Source organism: Panthera tigris, chromosome A2, assembly GCF_018350195.1.
Source record: "Panthera tigris isolate Pti1 chromosome A2, P.tigris_Pti1_mat1.1, whole genome shotgun sequence".
In the NCBI taxonomy this organism is placed as follows: Eukaryota; Metazoa; Chordata; class Mammalia; order Carnivora; family Felidae; genus Panthera; species Panthera tigris.
This window is the reverse complement of record NC_056661.1, coordinates 138,046,253-138,065,044: the sequence shown is the minus strand read 5'-3', so window position 1 is coordinate 138,065,044 and position 18,792 is coordinate 138,046,253. Positions and strand designations below refer to the sequence as shown.

Here is an 18,792-nt window from a genome sequence, read left to right as displayed (position 1 = left end):
ATGGAAAAGGCAGAGAAAGAGAAGGACAGAAAGATTCTCTAAGAGTGGAGAGGTGTCTGTGGTCACTGTCATGGATATTTTAACAGAAAATCTTTCTTGCTTATTAATTAATAAATTATTCTTTTCAAATATATGAAAGCTGTATTTCCAGGGAAACTTAAAAAAAATCTATCTTTTGTCAATGTGGACATAAATTGATGCATGCTTATTGAATGAAAGGACAAAGTTCACAGTAATGAGGACCCTGAATAACTGAATTTACTTTAATATCTGTGCGCAAATATCAGAAGCAAAAAAGCCCAAAACAACGTGCCCATTTTAACATACTAGAATTTGGGGGAAGAAAAAAAATGTTAACCAATACTTTTAAAACTGTGTTAACTACAAAGCTCCCCAAATTATATTAACACAGTAAAAATATTCTTAAATAATGGTATCAAATAGTATCAGTCTCCTAACTAACTCTTCATTGAGATGCTGAGCAATGTTGAGGTGTTTTGTTTTGTTTTGTTTTGTTTTTGTCTTAGATTTGTGCTTAAAGGAAGTGAATATGGAAGGGAACAGCCACACACATACATAAAAACATGAAAGGAAGGAAGGTGAGTGAGAGAAAATAAAGCAAATATCCAGACATCAGGATGTTTTTAAAAAGAGCAAGTCTTTTTTCTATTTTTAACTTCTGTATTTCTAACTCATGTCATTGCCTGTTCTATATGAATTCAATTCAATTCAAATATTTGCTGAACATCTCTATGTGCAGGGCTAAGCTAGGTTCAGTACATCATCTCTGTGATGAATGATAAAACTACAAATTCCAAAAGCATGCATATCCACATAATGTAACTGTACTTCCTGTCATTTATCTGGTTTCCAGAACTGCCTTGGGCCACTACCTCTTATGGCCAGAGTGACAAGAGAGGACTTAATCCAATATGATGGCTTTTGACTGACTGAAAATGCAGTCTTCATGGGTTCAAGATATTTCATTTCTCACTACTAACCACCCCTCACCCTCACTACCTTCTCCTCCCTAACAGGTGAACATGTGCACACACACTCATAAACACACACACACACACACACACAGGCACATACATACTGCTCCCTGGGACATATCCAAGCTTCATTGATGCTAAGACATCTATAATTAAATGTCAAATTGCTCCTGCTACCACACATGCATGATCAATCATTGGGACTTCATTTTTTATGCAGATAGCCACTGGATCTATGTGATGCTTATGTGAGAGAATCAAAGTGAAGTCCTGGTGCCTGAAGTAGCATTAAAAATGGATGGGTCAAGGTGAATGCAGATCTGTCTCAAAGACTGGGATCAGAATCAAAAGTGGGAAAGGCCAGCAGCACCTGGGTGGCTCAGCCGGTTGAGCTTCTGACTCTTGATTTTTGGCTCAGGTCACGAGTCCATGGTTATGCGATCAAGCCCTGCGTGAGCCTTGCATCTGGCTCTGTGCTGAGCATGCAGCCTGCTTAAGATTTTCTCTTTCTCTCTCTGTCTCTCTCTCTCTCTTCTCTCCCTCTCTACCTCTGCCCTTCTCCCCTGCTCATGTGCTCTCTCTCTCTCTAAAACAAATAAAAATAAAATGAATAGAATAGAATAGAATAGAATAAAAAAGAAGGAAAGACAAGAGGAAACTGGCTGATCTCAAGGGCAAAAAACTACTGCTATGAAGCTGTACAATATTATCTCTGTATGACCTTATGCATTAAAGATTTATTAAGCACCAACTGTAGGTATTAAATCCAAGAATGTTGAGTCCAGAGATGAATGAAATACAGTCTTTGCCCTCAAGGAGCCAGTCCAGTTGGGGGAGACAGGCACTGCAAAAGCAATATAGTGAATGCTGCAACAAATTAGGGAACATGAGCTGTGAGGACAGAACACTCACTCCTGAACTAGCAGCTGTCTCTCCCATTCACCCTGAGTCCATAAAGGCCACCAAGTAGCCATTAAATTTTCTTCATCTATTTCTGCTCTCTACCTAAGGTCACCAGAATGTCTCTGTGATTTTTATATAGTTGACGCAACAAAGGACAAAAATCGCCTACATGTATCAACACTAAAAATAATTTTAATGACTTTAGAAGGGTTTTTAGTAGAGTTGACAACTTCTGATCAGTAATAACAACATTTTATCAGCTTTTTTTAATTCCAAACAGCACTGTTCACAGACTTCCTGCAGTGGTAGAAATGTCCTGTATCTGCATTGCCCCAATGCATCGGGCCACCAGCCACATGTGGCTACTGTGACTGAGGAACTGACTTAGTTTATTTTAATAAACTTAAATTAAATGTTCACATATGCCTAGTTGCTATGGTATTAGAAATCACAGTTCTAAAATATGTTTTAGGATTGCGCAATATGATCAAATAATTTTCCCCTTAATGCTTATACAGTTTGTTACACATTTCTCTGAAGAATTACAAACGCGGTTAAAAACTGATTTCCTTTTGTAACCTGAAGTTGTTGCTAGGGATTACTCCCAATAAAACATTAAAAGTTAAAAAAAAAACATTAAAAGTAAAGCACAATCCCAACATGCATGTGTTGTTTAAATTGGCTCTGACTTTTACCACTGACTTTGTTGATGAAGTGGGAAACACTGTAATATATTTGAAAGCTTACATATTTAACACATTAAGAGAGATTTGGAAAAGACCACTATTCGCAACTAGTTCTAAATGAAGAAAGTAGCTTAAAAGTGAGATTTAAAGAAAATTTTCATAGTGGGGACTGAATCAGATCAGCTGCATTGGAGGCATCATGAGTGTTAGGACTCTGTGGGTTTACACACTGCTTAATTATTACTGCCTAGCAGATGTCAGGCACTTAGGAAACGCATAATGAAAGAGTAATTAAAACAGTATTGATGGGAACGTGCCACATCTGGATGAAGGTGGTTAAGTGACCATATGCATGTGTCAAAACTTCCAAGATGGTACACTAGAAAGGGTAAAATTATGCCTTAGTTTTGTTTTGTTGTTGTTGTTGTTGCTGTGGTTGTTGCTGTTGTTTAAAGGGGAAAAAAGTAACATGGGAGCACATGGGTAAAATAATGAATGGAGAGCTGCAAGAAAGCACATAGGAGAATGTGAGATATAACATCATATCTCATATGAAGTAAGCTAGTAAATTCCAAACAGCAAACTGGTCTCCTAGGAGATAAAATAGAAAAAGGCTCAGGCTCAAGAGGCAGAAGAAACACTTAGGCTAAGACAGGCTGAGTGATACTAGGTAAATCATTTTACTTTTCTGTGTTTCACTTTCCTCAGCTGTAAAATGTGTAAAATGAAAACACCTACCTCAAACAGTTTGGGGGAGAATGAAATGAGAAAACGTACATAAAATATTCAGCCCCTGGAAAACACAGAGTAGATGGTAAATGGAAATAAAACACAAGCTCATCTTCTTAACCAAGCCCTTCTTTTGAGATCCTCTGGTTTTGAATGAGGGGTTCCATTTCCACAGTAGTCTGAACAGTTGGCAAATGAACGGTCAAGCAAAGCTACCAGATTAGACAGAAGTCAAAGCTTTTTGGAGCAAGGGAAATGGGGGAATGCAGCTTATGTTTCTGGAAAAACCTGAACCTGAATTGTTGCCAGAAGCAAAATTCCCACAACATAAAACTTTAAGAAAGTTCCCAAATATCTAGTGCAGGCATGAGAGCATAAGTGAATTCATCAATGAAATGATTTATCCTGGCAATCTTCCCTGAGCGAAAGCAAGTACCGTCTACATAAAAAGGAGAGAGATGAAATAAAGAAAATTGCTCCTCTGCAAATCAAAAGTAATTAATTTCCTGAATGGAGACTAGTTATTACTTAGGGAAAGAAGCATGCGTATTTTCTATTCCTGTTTACAATTTGTTTTCAGAGAATAAATAGACCAAACTGAGAGTCACAACATTTTGGATTCTACTGATTCCATACTCAGGATAAATTAAGCAATTAATTCTCACAAAGGAATTGAGTACAGTTTGTAGTTAATGTGTTCCTTAAAGCAGTAAGATATGACTTAAAAGCTCAGAAGTCGATTCATTACATGTTTCATACTACTGTTTAAACTCTTGAATTCAGAGTACCTTGCATGGCTGTAACTCAATTCAAATATCCCGCATTCTCCTTAGTTGAGAGAAACTATTCCTTAAAAGCTCTTAAAACACCTACCTCTCCTCTGTGACTCTAGTTAGCCTCCTCACAGGAAAGCCGCTGAAGTTTTTCCTATTACCTGTTCAGTGGGTCAAGATTAAATAATGATAGAGTTGTGTAGTCATTATATTAGTTCTCCACCTAGTAGAAAACCTCTCAATTATTCTTGAGAAAGTCCAGATTCACTCAGGGAATTACCTTGGAGCCATCTTTAATTTCTGCCTCTCTGATTAAGCATCTCCTTCAGGTGAGTAACATTTAATGTTGTCTAACTTAGGTGATTTTTAAAAATACTATTGAGTTGGGTATCAGAAATCAATTCCACAGTAAAAGACTTGTCAATAATCCAGAAATTTTGCTAACATTTAAATGTTAAACTAGCTCAGTAGTTGTCCAAGTATGGACCTGCACCAACAGCATCACCATTTTCTGGGGATTTGTTAGATATCAAGATTCTCAGCGCCCCCCCTCCCCAGACCCTCTGAATCAGAAACTCTGCAGTAAGCCCCTAAATCTGTGTTTTCATAAGTTCTCCTGGTGATTCTGATGCTTACGCTAGTGGGAGAACCGTGATCTAGCTAGTGCTGGCAAAGATACCAGAGGCCACGGGCCAATTTTCATAGAATTACCCAAAGAGATGAACCCACAAATATATTTAATCCCCACCCACCAAAAAAAAAAAAACCCATAATGTTCCTCTTTGGTCTCCAGAGATCCCTGGTATTAGCTTGTAAAGAAAGGATTTCTTTCAGTCCAAAGGATTTAATGGTAATTTTTTCTGTTTGGAGAGTTATTTGAAAGAAGCAATTGGTCTATATGTCCAGATTAAAACATCAGGACATTTTAAACATGGAAAGTGGTAAAGTCATTCCTTGCTAACTGACTCTTAATTGCTAACAAAGAACACCTTAATGAATGCGACAACTTGTCCTAGGATGATAGTAACAATGGCAGCCTAACACTCAACTGTATTGGAGCTGTCATCCGACACAGCACATCTCAGTTGACAGACCTTTCCTGAGCATCTGTTACATATGCCAGGCCACCCCGTTGGCTCCAAGAACCCTGAAGATGAGCAACAAATATAGTCACAAATACCATAGCACATGTTGGAGGAAAAATAATTGAAATGGAGGCAGCATATCTTATTTGTAGATAATACGCTTCAGTTTTTCAAAACACGTTACCCTGAGGTCAAGACATTCACCCCATTTGAGGCTGCCAAGGCCCTAGGTCAAAGTGTGGGCAACAATGTAAAAGGTCAACTTTGTTGTAATGGGAAGAGATACAAAAGTAGTCACCTGTCAGTCACACACAAAAAACACATTTTGAGTTCTAATACAGGCTTACATTCAATATCATTATGTAAACTTGTGATCCTCGTAGACATTAATTTAATTTTTTGTAGTTAAATTTTACATCATCAAAGCACTAAAGAAAGCATCCAATAAACCGAAATCTGTATAACCCAAAATAATGAGCTATAAAGAATGTTTTATTGAAAAAAAGACTTTGCACACTGGAAATACTGGAATGGAATATTATTCAGCCATAAAAAGGAAAGAAATACTGATACAGGCTACAACATGGATGAATCCTGAAAACATTATGTTAAATGAACCAGGTCAAATACCAAGGACCACATACTGCATGATTCTATTTACATGAAATGCTCAAAATAGGCAAATATACAGAAAATACAAGTAGCTTAGCGGTTGACCAGGCTGGGGTCAGAGACAGTAAGGAATGACTGTTAATGCAGTTTCTTTGGGGGTGACTGAAATGTTCTGTAATTAAATAGCGGTGATGGTTGCACAACTTTGTTAATATAGTAAAACCCACTGAACTGATACACTTTAAAAAGATGAATTAGGAGGCACCTGGGTGGCTCAGTCAAGCGCCTGACTTCGGTTTAGGTCATAATCTCACAGTTTGTGAGTTCGAGCCCAGACAAGGGCTCTGTGCTGACAGCTCAGAGCCAGATGTCTGCTTTGGATTCTGTGTCTCCCTCTCTCTGCCCCTCCCCCACTTGCATTTTGTCTCTCCGTCTCTCTCTCTCTCTCTCTCTCTCTCAAAAATAAACATTCAAAAAAGATGTAGTATATGGTATGCAAATTATAACTCAATTTTTAAAAATTTATAATATATTCAAAGCAGTGGTTTGGATGGCATACAAAGCAATATTCTCTGGTTTATTTCTGTACTACAGTGAAATTTACTTTAACTAATAATCTAAGTACCAAGACGACCTAGCTTTCTTGTTAAAACAGATCTATAATAAAAATGCAAATTCAACAGGTGTGTATTTGATGAGCACAGCACTTTCAAAAAATGTCTTCACCCCTCCAGAATTAACTCTGTGGTTTTAGAGAAAACCAGGACCAGATTCTCCTGCAAGTCTTAAATGCCAACCTTGTGTATCACATCACCCCTGAATATTTTTGTAAAGCACTGGGAATTTAAATTATGTCCATGTATCACGGGGGGGGGGGGCTGTTGGCAATTATCACCATATTTGAAATGTAATTCTCATTAGTTAGAACATGAAAATGATTTCTCTTTGTAAAGGTTACCTTTCCAAGAGCAGCACCATCAATTGAATAAAAATGTAGGTTAATATCTATAATGAACAATCTAAAATTAAAAAAAAATGGGATCCTCTAACGGAAAAGAGTAAAATATGTGTATTCACAAACCGAGGTACCTTTTCTGACTTTCAGGTTAATACCTCCAAACCTATTATAGTCCATTATAACAGGAAATCTTCATGAAGGAAAAAAGATTTTTTGAAACAAAATGTAAAAACCCAATCTTAACAATTCTTCTGGAAAATGACTAGAACACTTGAATCTGCATCCCAGGTAAATATATATTTTTTTCAAAATGTAATTTCAGTATTGAATGTATAACCTGGAAGGTGGTGGATGAAAGATGAATCCATGAATAAATATATCAACCTGCAGCTTTCCTCTGACTTTGGCAGCAGTGGTAGACGATGACAGAAATTTTGATAGAAACTTTTTTTTTTTTTAAGGTAACTGCCCAGACTTGAATGTGACTAAATTAAAAGTACTGGAAAACACTGAAAAGTCAGGTTGGTGCTTGTTCCTGTTACTACCTTATAGACGTGTGTGTGTGTGTGTGTGTGTGTGTGTGTGTGTGTGTGTTATTCGCATCGGGCACGTGTATTTTTCATTCAAGTCCATAATGAACTTAAAAGCAAAAACGCGATCTAGTACGTAGCCCCGCACCTTGGTTTTATTCTCTTCTTACGTGTACCTAGAAGGCGCTTTCCACACTTTGCAAAACGGGAGAGAGCAGAGCCCGGCGGACTTGGACCGTGAACCGCGAGCCTCTCTCTCCGGACGGAGCTCGCATCCCCGAGGGCGGATGGAAGGTGGCAGAGGTGCGAGGTGGGGAGGGGCGCACTCTCCCAAGCCGCTGAACACCCACCGCGGCGCCGTGGACCCCGTGGGCTAGATGGCGGCGGAGGCAGCAAGTATCTAAGGCTCTCAACCCCCCCGCCCCCCCACAGTGTCCCACACGATCCCGGAGATGGAACCCCACCGAGGTCTGATCACTCACCCAGACGGCAAACACAGAGGAGCTGGATACAGGCGAGAAAGCGCTTTAGGATTAGCATTTCCAGACGTTCCGAGGGCCCCCACCACGCGGCTGCTCAGCTTCTTGCGGTGGAGAGGGAGGGGGCGCGACGGAAATGTTTTCTCCTCCGGCGTATAGATTGGTGGGAGATTGTGTGTGTGCGCGTATGTGAGTGTGTCTGAGAGAGCGAGAGAGAGCGAGAGGGAGCGCGAGCGAGCAGAGAGAGAGACTGGGAGTGAGACGGGAATAATCGTAAGCAGGACGCGCGGTGGTCGCGGGAACCGGGAGCCGCTAGCCCAGGCGCATGCCGGCGGGCGCGCGGGAGTTGCTGTCCTCGGCCGGCTGCGGCCGCGGTCTGAGCGCTCGGAGCGCGCGGCGCCTGTGTGCCGGGGGCGCGCTCCGGCTCGGGTGTGCGCGCCGCGCCGCGGCCCGGCGGGGGCGGGGGCGCAGCAGCGCGCCGCTGGGAGCGTGCAGCCCGCCCGGGGTCGCGCGCAGCGGGCGGAGGGGCTCAGGGACGCGGCTGTCCCTCAGGGCCCGAGTCTCAGAGTGGCGATTCACATAGCGACACCCCTCCCCCCCCCCCCCCCCCCGGCCTCTGCCGGTGGCTTCGCTGCTCTGGAGTTAGTGGAACCCGCTGGGGTTTAGAATCTTCGCGGAGAAAATGTCTCTTCATTAAGACTCCTTCATCCTTTTGGAAGAGAAGAGGAGGCCAGACCCCCCATTGTCCCGCACAGCCGGAGATTGACCCGTGGGTTTCACCCCTGGAAATGTTTTTCATTTCATTGTTGTCCTCCCTGCAGATGCTAAGTGGGTCCAATCAGCAAGTGGTGGGGGCTCCTGGGTAAGCTGAGTCCCCCCTCTCCGTTTTCTTTCTCTTTTACCGAATCACCAAAGTAGTTCCAAACCCCATTACCTCTAGGGCAGTTGACTGCAAATAATCTCCAGCCATGATTGTGACCAATGAGACCCTGCCCCCTCCCCGGGCTCCAATCAAACTGTGGTGTTGTGCACAGCTGCTTGGGGGAACTTTCAACCTTGCACTGTTCCTCCCGCACGGAACTACCGAAGTGCCTCCTCTCACAGGGTCGCCCGGAAAGATTTATTTTAATTGCTCGTTTGAAGGGTATACAAAAGAAATATAATACGTACGTTCTGCTCCCTCCACGCTGGAAATGTCACCCTGTACGTGCTTGTTTCTTTGGTGGTTTCTGTAACCAGACTGTGAGCTCCTTGATGGCAGGGAGTTTGTCTTATTTACTGTTCTGGCCGAGCTCCTAGCACAAAGGCAAAAATAGTAGGTGTACTCTAAAAGTTTGCTGGAATTAATTCGAAGCCTAAATGAAAAGATAAGGCAACTGGTATCCTCTAGAGACTGCCCAGAGCCCTGAACATTTGTATGCTTTTCACAGATGTTTATTTATATATCCTTTAGGTGTAAGTACGTTTTTCTAACTACATGAGACCCAATTTGGAGCCTTTTCAGAATCCACTCTAAGGCACAGAAAGTCAAGTTCTGAAATTATCCCTTGTATTTTTAGGAACCATTGATGTAGGTTATCTGTGCAGTGTGTACTCCCGTGTCCTGTTCTTGGTTCAAAAATAGTGTGTTAGCTTAAATATTTCAAGAAAGATTATCACGTACAAAATAGGGTTCACAATGTATTTTGAGTATTACTACCAGTTCTCACTAATATACACAACCTCTCAACACTAGATTAAATGTGCAGAGCTAATGATGCAATTTGCTGTTGCTTAAGGAATTGATTATAGCCGTGTAATAACAAATTTCCAATCTATCTGGAAGGTTTGTTCAGGAGTACATATAAATATTGATAAATTGACATTTGACCTTATTTTTCCCATGAATAAGAATAGAAATGCTGTAACTTTTGTAAGTTATTATGGGACTTGATTATTGTTCATGTGAGTTTCCACCTGGGAAGAAAATTTTTCCTAGCATTAGCAAGAAGTGTAGATATAAACTAGAAACGCACTGAGAGCTTAGAGAAAGTGTTTAACATGGGCTGGAGTAGGCAGAGGTTTCCTAGAGATGTGTAGTTAATGGAGGAGGACTAGCCGGGAAAAAAATGACATACAAAGAGGTGGGATGGAAATGAAAAGCAGATGTCATGTGCTATAAAAACAATGTGAATTAAATTTGAGCAGATTGAGTGGAGTCAAACTATGGGAAACACTGATTTCCTAGTGGAGGAGCTTATACCTGAAATAATAAGCAAGAAAGAACCACAAAAGAACAACCGAGAACTTCAGCTGTTTAGAAGCTCGGTTTGCTCTGGGGCATGTATGGTATTCCAGGAGGTCTCAGTTATCAAGTCTACCCCCAGCAGACTGCCAGAATAATCCAATGGTAATAAATATCATCCTAACTCCCCTCACTTGGTCAAAAAAATTACATGACTAGTCACTCTTTTGTGTTAGATCACAAAACAAAGGCACTGCTGAAGTCAGTTACCCTGGTAAAAAGGGCAGGTGGATCCTGTGGTTTCTGCTAATTCCATTCCCATATTTAAAAAGATTGTCATCCACCTGGGAAGACACAAAAGTCACCTTGGAGAGTAGTGAAGTTGCTATTAAGGTTTGTATGGGGAGAAGAATGACAACCAACTTTATGTGACTGAGTGACAACAATGGAAAATGGACTTCGAGGACCACCCAATGTGGATCTGAGAGTCCTGGGAAGGGTGATGGAGTGGGAGGCTCTGGAGGTCAGGTCCTTAGAAAATTAGGTCATTGCAATAGCCCAGGTGTGGGAGATGAGAACATATCAGAAGGGTGGAAACAACAAAAACATACTGTATCTCACATTTCCCAGTTTTATTGAGGGTCATGATAATTTCTGAGACATGTTACCACACATCATAGTCCAAATACATTAGCCATTGTGAATTAAAGTTATAAACCTCTAAAACCACATGGTTTCATTCACAGTCTAAATTTATTTATTCATACATCAATTGATATAAATGTAAAAATATGTATTCTATAATACATATCATATAAAATATATTTTATATTTATAACCTCTGTGTGTGTGTGTGTGTGCGCACGCACATGCTGGTAAAGTTTATTTATGATATGCCTATCATGTCAATCACATTTCAGTCCTGAGAATTTGTGTTTATATGCAGAGTTTTGCACATTCCTGGGAGAATACTTTTTTCCACCCAAACGATAACAAAACAGGATACAATTAATATGATAGTTGGGTAGCTGAATGGACAACATGCTTTTTGAGAGTCTCATCTGGGATTTTAGAGTGAATTGCATCCAGACACAGCCAGGGGCAATTTGTGAGAAAGCCCTTGAGTTCTTTACTTTTCACCTGAAGCTCTTGAATTCCTCAATATCCCACTGAAGATTGGGTCTTCCAGTGGGTCTTCATCTTGGTTTTCGTCCACAGCTGTTGTTTTCTCAAGTGTAACCAAAGTTTCAGCTGGGCATCCTGAGGTCACACACACAAAAAGAAGGTTGCGCCCATTTCCACTTTCTGCATGGCCCCAGCTGCAGCCAGCAAGAGAATAACAGGTGTGCTGTTTTTCATGGCAGTTGGCCAGAGGTAACCCTGGTGGGGGGGCTGAAACTGGCTTCACTCTTTGACGGTACCAGTAATCGTTGTTTTGTTGAACTATGCCAACAGAATAAGCTATAAAGTAAATATTTATATCTATCTATATCTATTTCAGTTCTTTAAAATTCATCCTTTACATTCATTCATTCATTCGTGCAATGCATTTTTATTGTGTATCTATTCTGTATCAGACATTGCTTTAAGGGCTGACTATTCAAATATGAATTACTCCATCCCTACCATAAAGGGACTCAGTCTAATAGGAGACAAAGACATTGATACTACAAAATGTCTTTGTGGAGGATTGCCAAATAAAATACAGCATGCCTGGTTAAATTTGAATTTCAGATAAACAATGAATAATTTTTAGTACAAAATAATTTTAGTACACTATGAGGCACTAAATTTAATGAATAAATGTTTTGTGTAATGAATAATTTTTTGGTACAAGCTAATATTTTAGTGCAGTTCATGCAAAGTTTGGAACACACTTATATTTTTAAAAATTTATTTATCTGAAATTCAGACTTAACTGGGTGTCTTGTATTTTTATTTACTGAAGCTGACCATCTCACTTTGGTGTGTCTGAGAATTGCCTGATGTATCATTTGAGGTTGTGAAATGTCCATAGTTTCCCATAAGTTTCCTTACTCTACAAATTATTTCCAAAGTATCTTTAACATGAATACAGTTAGGTGCACATGGGAGAAACAGAATGTTTCCTTTGCAGAATCTATTTGGCTCATAAATTCAATGGAAGTGCTAGGAGACTACAGAATATTGTACAGTCACTAAATAAAACATGGAATTAAAGGGGAAGTAAAATATCTCTACTTCTTATACTATGGCAGTAACAAGTTGTTTTCCTGTTTGGCTCACATACATTATTGCACATTTTTACCCATTGTCATTTGAGTAGAAGTTATTAGGTTAGATCACTTAAATATTTACAGGTTGAGAAAGTAATGTTACTTGCTTAGAAGCAAAATACAGTTCTTGGAGTTATAAGATGTTTGCCAGAAGGAGTTCTCATGTTTCTTGAAACCCTGAATTTTACATTGTTGAGGATAGATCCATCTTGTGTTTGGTACTTAACAAGTTTTGTTCACTCTGATTGACACAATGGCATCTACTCATGGCATCTTGTAGAGAGATTTCTGACAAGAGTTAAGAGTAATTTTACTTTCTGCAACATGGTCAACACTTTTATTTGGATTTGTCCTACTGGTAACTTTCTACCTAAAAAGCAATTACTTCCTACCTGCCCACCGGCCCTCAGGAGTTTAGTTAGATGGCCTGTTACTGCCTTTCCCCACTGTGAGGCATAAAACTGGTGGGAAGATCCTCCATGTGTAAATCCAGAGCTTAGAGTCCATTTGGAAGAAGCATAATTATGATTAAGAGAAAACCATAGCATATTACATACTTTGCCTTTTCGTGTCTTGTTATGATTGACTATAAAACAATTTACTCTTATTATATGTGGAGTATATAATTCAGTGATTAAAATTGTATTAAAAATACAAATAAGTAGGAATCATTTTTCGTCCATGTCAGGAATACTTAATATAGTACAAGACTCAGGATAATTCTTCCTATGTATATTAGCAGAATAATCTTTTTTCATATTTTATATATTTTCATTTTAAAATAGTTTAAAAATTAAAATTATAACTAAAATAACCATCCATTTTGCAAATTATTTGTGGATGACTATCTTCAATGTAAGTCAGAAATGTGCTATATTGTTAATTGTTGGTTGTATTAAGATAGTTGTTCGTTGTACTAGGAGAATTGCATTCTTTGGAATAGAAAGGTGATTCCTCTTCTACATTGTCCTGGTCATAAGATAATGACTGATATTTCAATATCTACACATCTGGCTCCCTTCTCCCCACTTCACTAACTCTCCATTATGAATCAGAATAATCATATTTTTCTTTTACCCCAACAACTATTATCTGAACTCCATTATTCAAATGAGTTCCAAGAGAATCTCTTCAAATTTGTATTGTATTACAAAGACCCACATAACCAAATTTTGGTTTAATAAACCTAATGCTACTTTCCTTTCCTTGCCATTTAAAGGTGAAAATGCACTTCTCTTTGTTCTACTAGAGGCAAGCATGGGATTTAAAGTCTTTCAACAAGCTTAATTTAAAATCAATATTTGTCTGCTCTCTAGGTCTTTGAAAACTGTCCAAGATGGTGTTAGAGTAGAAAGCAAATGTGTAAAATAAGTTCTGCAAATCAGAAAATCAGCATTGGATTGGGTCATTCAAATGAGCTTCTGTATTTCAAATGCATAAACATTTCTGATAAATGGTCATTTAGCTGTATCTTGCCTATCCACCGTCAAAAATAATGTAAAACCACTCTACGTGATCTATTATATACATATTTTAATTAAACATTTTTTTAATGTTTTATTTATTTTTGAGACAGAGAGAGACAGAGCATGTGCAGGGGAGGGGCAGAGAGAGAGGGGGACACAGAATCCGAAGTAGGCTCCAGGCTCTGAGCTGTCAGCACAGAGCCTGACACGGGGCTCGAACTCACAAACCGTGAGATCATGACCTGAGCTGAAGTCGGATGCTTAACCAACTGAGCCACCCAGGTGCCCCTGATCTATTATATTTTTGACATTAAAAACCACTTTGTTTATCTTTATTTTTAGCCAAAATATGATATCTCTATAACTGCCATCCCCTTGATTTTAGGGACCCAGAACAAATCTCTTCCCTTCCCTTGTAGAAATAACTTTTCCTTTACTCTATTCCCAGATAATGAGATTTTTCCTTCTTTTGCTAAACCTAACCTGAAACCCCACGTCTTCTGGAGCCAATGCTCCATCATTTCTCTGAATCTCTCTCTCCCAATTTATTCTTCTCACCAAGCTATTAAAATATTTTTCCAGTAAAAAAAAAAATCCTTCTCTTGACCACATGTCTCATTATATGATTATGGTACCAGGTGTGTCTTCTTTCATAATTTTCTTGTAAGAATAGACCACAATCATTATCTCCATTTCCTCACCTTCCAATTTTTCTCAAACCACTAAAGTTTCTGCTTTCCTTATTCCATTTATAGTGCTCTTTAAAGGTAAAAAAATCATATTCTAATAGCCTTGTAATGGTAAGTTTATTTATTTACTTTGAGAGAGAGAGAGAGGGCTGGGGTGGGGCAGAGAGAGAGAGAGAGAGAGAGAGAGAATCCCAGGCAGGTTCTGCACTGCCAGCGTGGAGCCCAATATGGGGCATGAACTCACAAACCATGAGATCATGACCTGAGCCAAAGTCTAGAGTCAGATGCTTAACTGACTGAGCCACCTAGGCATCCCTCTAATAGCCTTGTAAATACTGTGCACCTGAAGCTAAAAACTCATCATTCCTCCCCAAATGGTATTTTCTAGGGTCCACAAAACCTGAGAAGTCTCCTTGGCCATTGTTCCTCACTCCCCCAATGTAATCAGTCATGTTCCACAGCTTACTCTTAAATTCCATCTTGTTTCTACCATTATTTCTTCACCTAATCAGTGGGCCTGGCACATATTCCGTGATTAATAAATGTTTAAATATGTGAACTAATTTATCAAAGAAGGGCATCTCTCAGGCAAATGCTACTGGCTATTTCTCTTGTCTGCTTCTAACAAGGTTCCAGAGAGCCCCTTTGATGTTTCCCTTTCAGTTCCTGGTCACTAACCTAGACCCTCGGACTAAGGAGGCATCCCCTCTCCCTTGATAACAGACTTAGACTGCTCATAACATATTTGTCTTGACTTAGAACTTAGAATTCAGGCTAACAGGCCTAGAACACCTCATGTGCTAGATTCGTTACTCTCATAAGAAAGGCTATAACTCAAACAGATAATGTACAATTAAGAAGCTGGTATAAATATAAATCAGAGTTCTAGAAAACTAATGATCAACCTATACTGAAATCTTGTACCACAGTAGTAATTACAGCCACACTAACATAGCACCAATTACCTGCCAAGCATTGTTCTAAAGGCGCTGTTTATAATTGTTTAAGACTTCAGCAAACGATGTGTGTAACATTACCATTTTCCCAGTCTCATTAAAAAAAAAAACAAAACTGAGGCAAAATTACTTGTCCAATCACATAGATCGTAAGTGACAGACCTTGGGTGTGAACCCATATACTTAATTATTAATCTACACTGCCACACCCTGAAGAAAATCAAGAGATTCTATGCCAAGTAATCCCTTACCAAACTCAGACCGGTGCCTTAGATGCTTGGAAATGTGATCCTACTTTGCTTTCCTGATACATAGTATACTTTACGAACCTTGTCCCATGTCAAATGTCAATAACATAAGCAATGTGCGACGTGAGAGGTAAACGCCATTCCAGGAATCCAAATGTGCTGTTTGCCCAAATAACATTATTATTAGCCTGAGAAGAATACGGTTACTCCCCCTTATCTGCAGTTTTCCTTTCTGCAGTTTCAGTTCCCCGCCATCAACAGCGGTCCAGAAGCAGATGGATGGTCCTCCTTCTGATGAATCGGCAGAACGTCAATAGAAGCCTAAGTTTACGTCAGAATGCTGCGTCATTACCTCGCTTAGTTTCGCCCAGGCATTTTATCATCTCACATCATCGCATGAAGGGTGAGTACAGCACAATAAGATATTTTAAGAGATCAAAACCACATTCACATAACTTTTATCATAGTCTGTTGTTGTAAATGTTCTATTTTATTATTACTTGTTACTCTCTTACTGTGCCTACTTTATAAAGTAAACTTTATTTTATACAGGTATGTTTTATATAGGTATGTTTATAATAGGAAAAAGCATAACATATATAGGGTTCAGCACTATCCAGGCACCCACGGGGGGTCTTGGTGCATATCCCCTGTGGATAAGCACGAACTGCCATATTGGCCTGTGTTTCTCTTCAGTTACATAAGTAGATACATTTGGAACTAATCCCTACAGAGATTTGGGAAATCAATACAGGAGAGTTGAAGGGAAGGAGACATCAAAACTAGAGAACAAAGGGGTACCATTAAGAACCTTGTTTCCTTCCCCGAAGCCCCTAGCACCTGGTAAATTTCCAAAATCTCATCAGAAAGCATAGTATATTTACAGTAATATTTATCCTCTTGACTATTAACTCTATGCCAAATATTCTTGCCTACATTATCTTTAATTACTTCCAAACCCCACAAATTAGATATATCATCCCCCCATTTTGCAGATGTTTTCCAAGGCTGCAAGAATTTAGCATTACTAAGAATCAAAGAACTTGTGGTTGTGGAAGTGGAATGAAAAATGGAATTTCTCTGATTCCAGTGCGTAAATGTACTTTGCGTTTTCAGTCCTAGGAAAGCATCTATCTCAAGCAGCAGTAGCCCAGTATTTCCCATATCACCTGGTGAGGACTTGTGGCTCAAGCTGAATTGACAAGATTCCTGCCAGCTTTATATTCCAAAGAGACTGGTTGTTCATCACATTTATGCCTATACCTCTGTCTATATGTATATCTGACAAATCAAAATTTGCAGGGTGATCAAGCATGTTTAGTAACGTGAAGAAATGCCTAAGGATAAGTGCAAATTAAAATTAACACCAAAATAGAGAAATAGGTTATGCATAGTGAGTCTATCAGTCAGGATGAGCTAGGTTATACTACAGTAACGACAATAACAAAAAATTAAAGTTTTTATTTTGCTCACTTGAAGCCAGTTTAGTTAGGGTTCAGGTGACTCTCCGGGATAGTCACCTTGAATGTGGTTGTTTGGCAATCCAGGCCGCTTGGAGCTTTTGGCTTCTTCTCAACACGTGTTTTCACAATTTCAGGGAAGGAGAGTGCTGATGTGTCTTGTACTGTCAACTTAAATATCTCCATACAGACATGACATATATCACTTCACTTCCAACCCATTGGCTCTCCAGTGTGCCTAGAAGGAAAAGAGAAACAAACAGTGAGTAATACAAGTGTCTCCTACACAGAGCAAAAATCAAAAAAGAGAGAGAGAGAATATAAAGTATAAAATAAACAGAGAAAATCGATAGAGTGAACTGTGTTATGATTGCATGATTGATCATGTTTTTGCTATTTTAGGTACTGAATGTTAAAAATTATTGTAGAGGTGCCTGGATGGCTTAGTCAGCTAAGCGTCTGACTCTTGATTTTGGCTTGGGTCATGATCTCATGGTTCCTGAGTTCAAGCCCAGCGTCTGGCCCCCATGCGGCTCCTAATCAGGCTCCTATTGGGCTCCTCACTGACAGTGTGGAGCCTGCTTGGGATTCTCTCTCTCTCTCATTGTCTCTCTCTCTCTCAAGATAAATAAGCTTAAAATAATTATTCTACAGTCTTTCAGAGGAAAAATACATGAATTTCCACTGTTAGCGTTGAAACAGCTCACTACATGTTACCCTGTACCTTCCATCAGTCTTTGAGATGTTGCTCCGTCCCTGAAGGCTTTTTAGTGGGTTGAAGAGGTAGATAGATAAGGGTAAAGAGACTGACTATGACAGCAGAGCAAATAGTTTATATTGCAAAAGCAAATCACTTCCCTGATTTTTCCTACCTTTTTTTTTACCTTTGAAAAGAAAAATGTTGATTCCATTTATATACTTGAATATCATGAAGGCATGAACTCATTGGTTGTATTTATAATAGCACCAGTCTTTCTATTGCTGCTTAGAAAATGAAAAATAATTTTACTGCTTTTAGCTTGGACCCCACTTCTTTCATTTTAAAGAATATAGTTTTAAAGAGAACCATTGCTGGAAATAAGGGCCTGAGGAAAGAGCATGGTCCTTCAGCTCACTTGAGGGACATCGTGTTCCTCTCTTTTGTATTCCCCAGAGCTAATGTAATCTAAGTGACATACAAATTGAATTGGCTTTCCAGATTTTCATATACTTGTAACAGGTTGTTGAAGAATATAGACTCATAGAGGTAAGAATATAAGTTAAAAATTTTTTCCCGAACTGTCCTCGATAGTTACTATGCTATAAATTACTTTTTCCATCTCTTACTGAATCTTTGTCAGAGTCTATAAATTTTCCAGCCACTTTTGTTTATTAAGATTCCAATCAAGTCTGCAGCATCAATATTGTATGGATTCAAAGCTCTTCTTCTTCAAGGATAGAGTCGAGTAGCTTGGTGGTGGTACTTTCTTCTTACAAGATTCCTGCTCCTAAATCTCCTAAAAGTTCTGACTTCTCTAAGCCTGGGGATAGAGATATCAGAGAGAAGTGGCAAATCTTTCCCCATTTGTCTGTGTGATGACACAGTCCTCCTCTTACTGTGTTTTTGTTCTGTTTTGTTTTTGTCACTTTTCTGACTGTCATTGATTGGCTATCTATGCTTTTTGGAGAATATTTGGTCCAACTCTTGATAGTTCAGCAAATATGTTGGTCCTTTTGAGCTTGTCCACTACAAAGTTTTCTTTTG

General features: G+C 39.3%; 1 protein-coding gene and 1 long non-coding RNA gene across 6 annotated transcripts in view; one reads left to right on the top strand and one right to left on the bottom strand.

Moving 5' to 3' along the window:
- The window catches only part of PTPRZ1 (protein tyrosine phosphatase receptor type Z1), a 184,211-nt gene extending 176,106 nt beyond the window's left edge, over positions 1–8,105 (bottom strand). For all 4 annotated transcript variants that reach the window (XM_015540682.2, XM_042970783.1, XM_042970792.1 and 1 more), the window contains exon 1: positions 7,754–8,105. In XM_015540682.2, the coding sequence (XP_015396168.2) occupies positions 7,754–7,811 (58 nt within the window). In that variant the 5' untranslated portion in view covers positions 7,812–8,105. The remainder of the gene's footprint in view (positions 1–7,753) is intronic.
- Positions 8,106–15,956: 7,851 nt separating this feature from the next.
- LOC122234457 overlaps positions 15,957–18,792 on the top strand; it is a 264,574-nt gene continuing 261,738 nt past the window's right edge. For both annotated transcript variants that reach the window (XR_006212245.1, XR_006212247.1), the window contains exons 1-2: positions 15,957–15,991; positions 17,186–17,310. This is a non-coding gene — a long non-coding RNA (uncharacterized LOC122234457). The remainder of the gene's footprint in view (positions 15,992–17,185; positions 17,311–18,792) is intronic.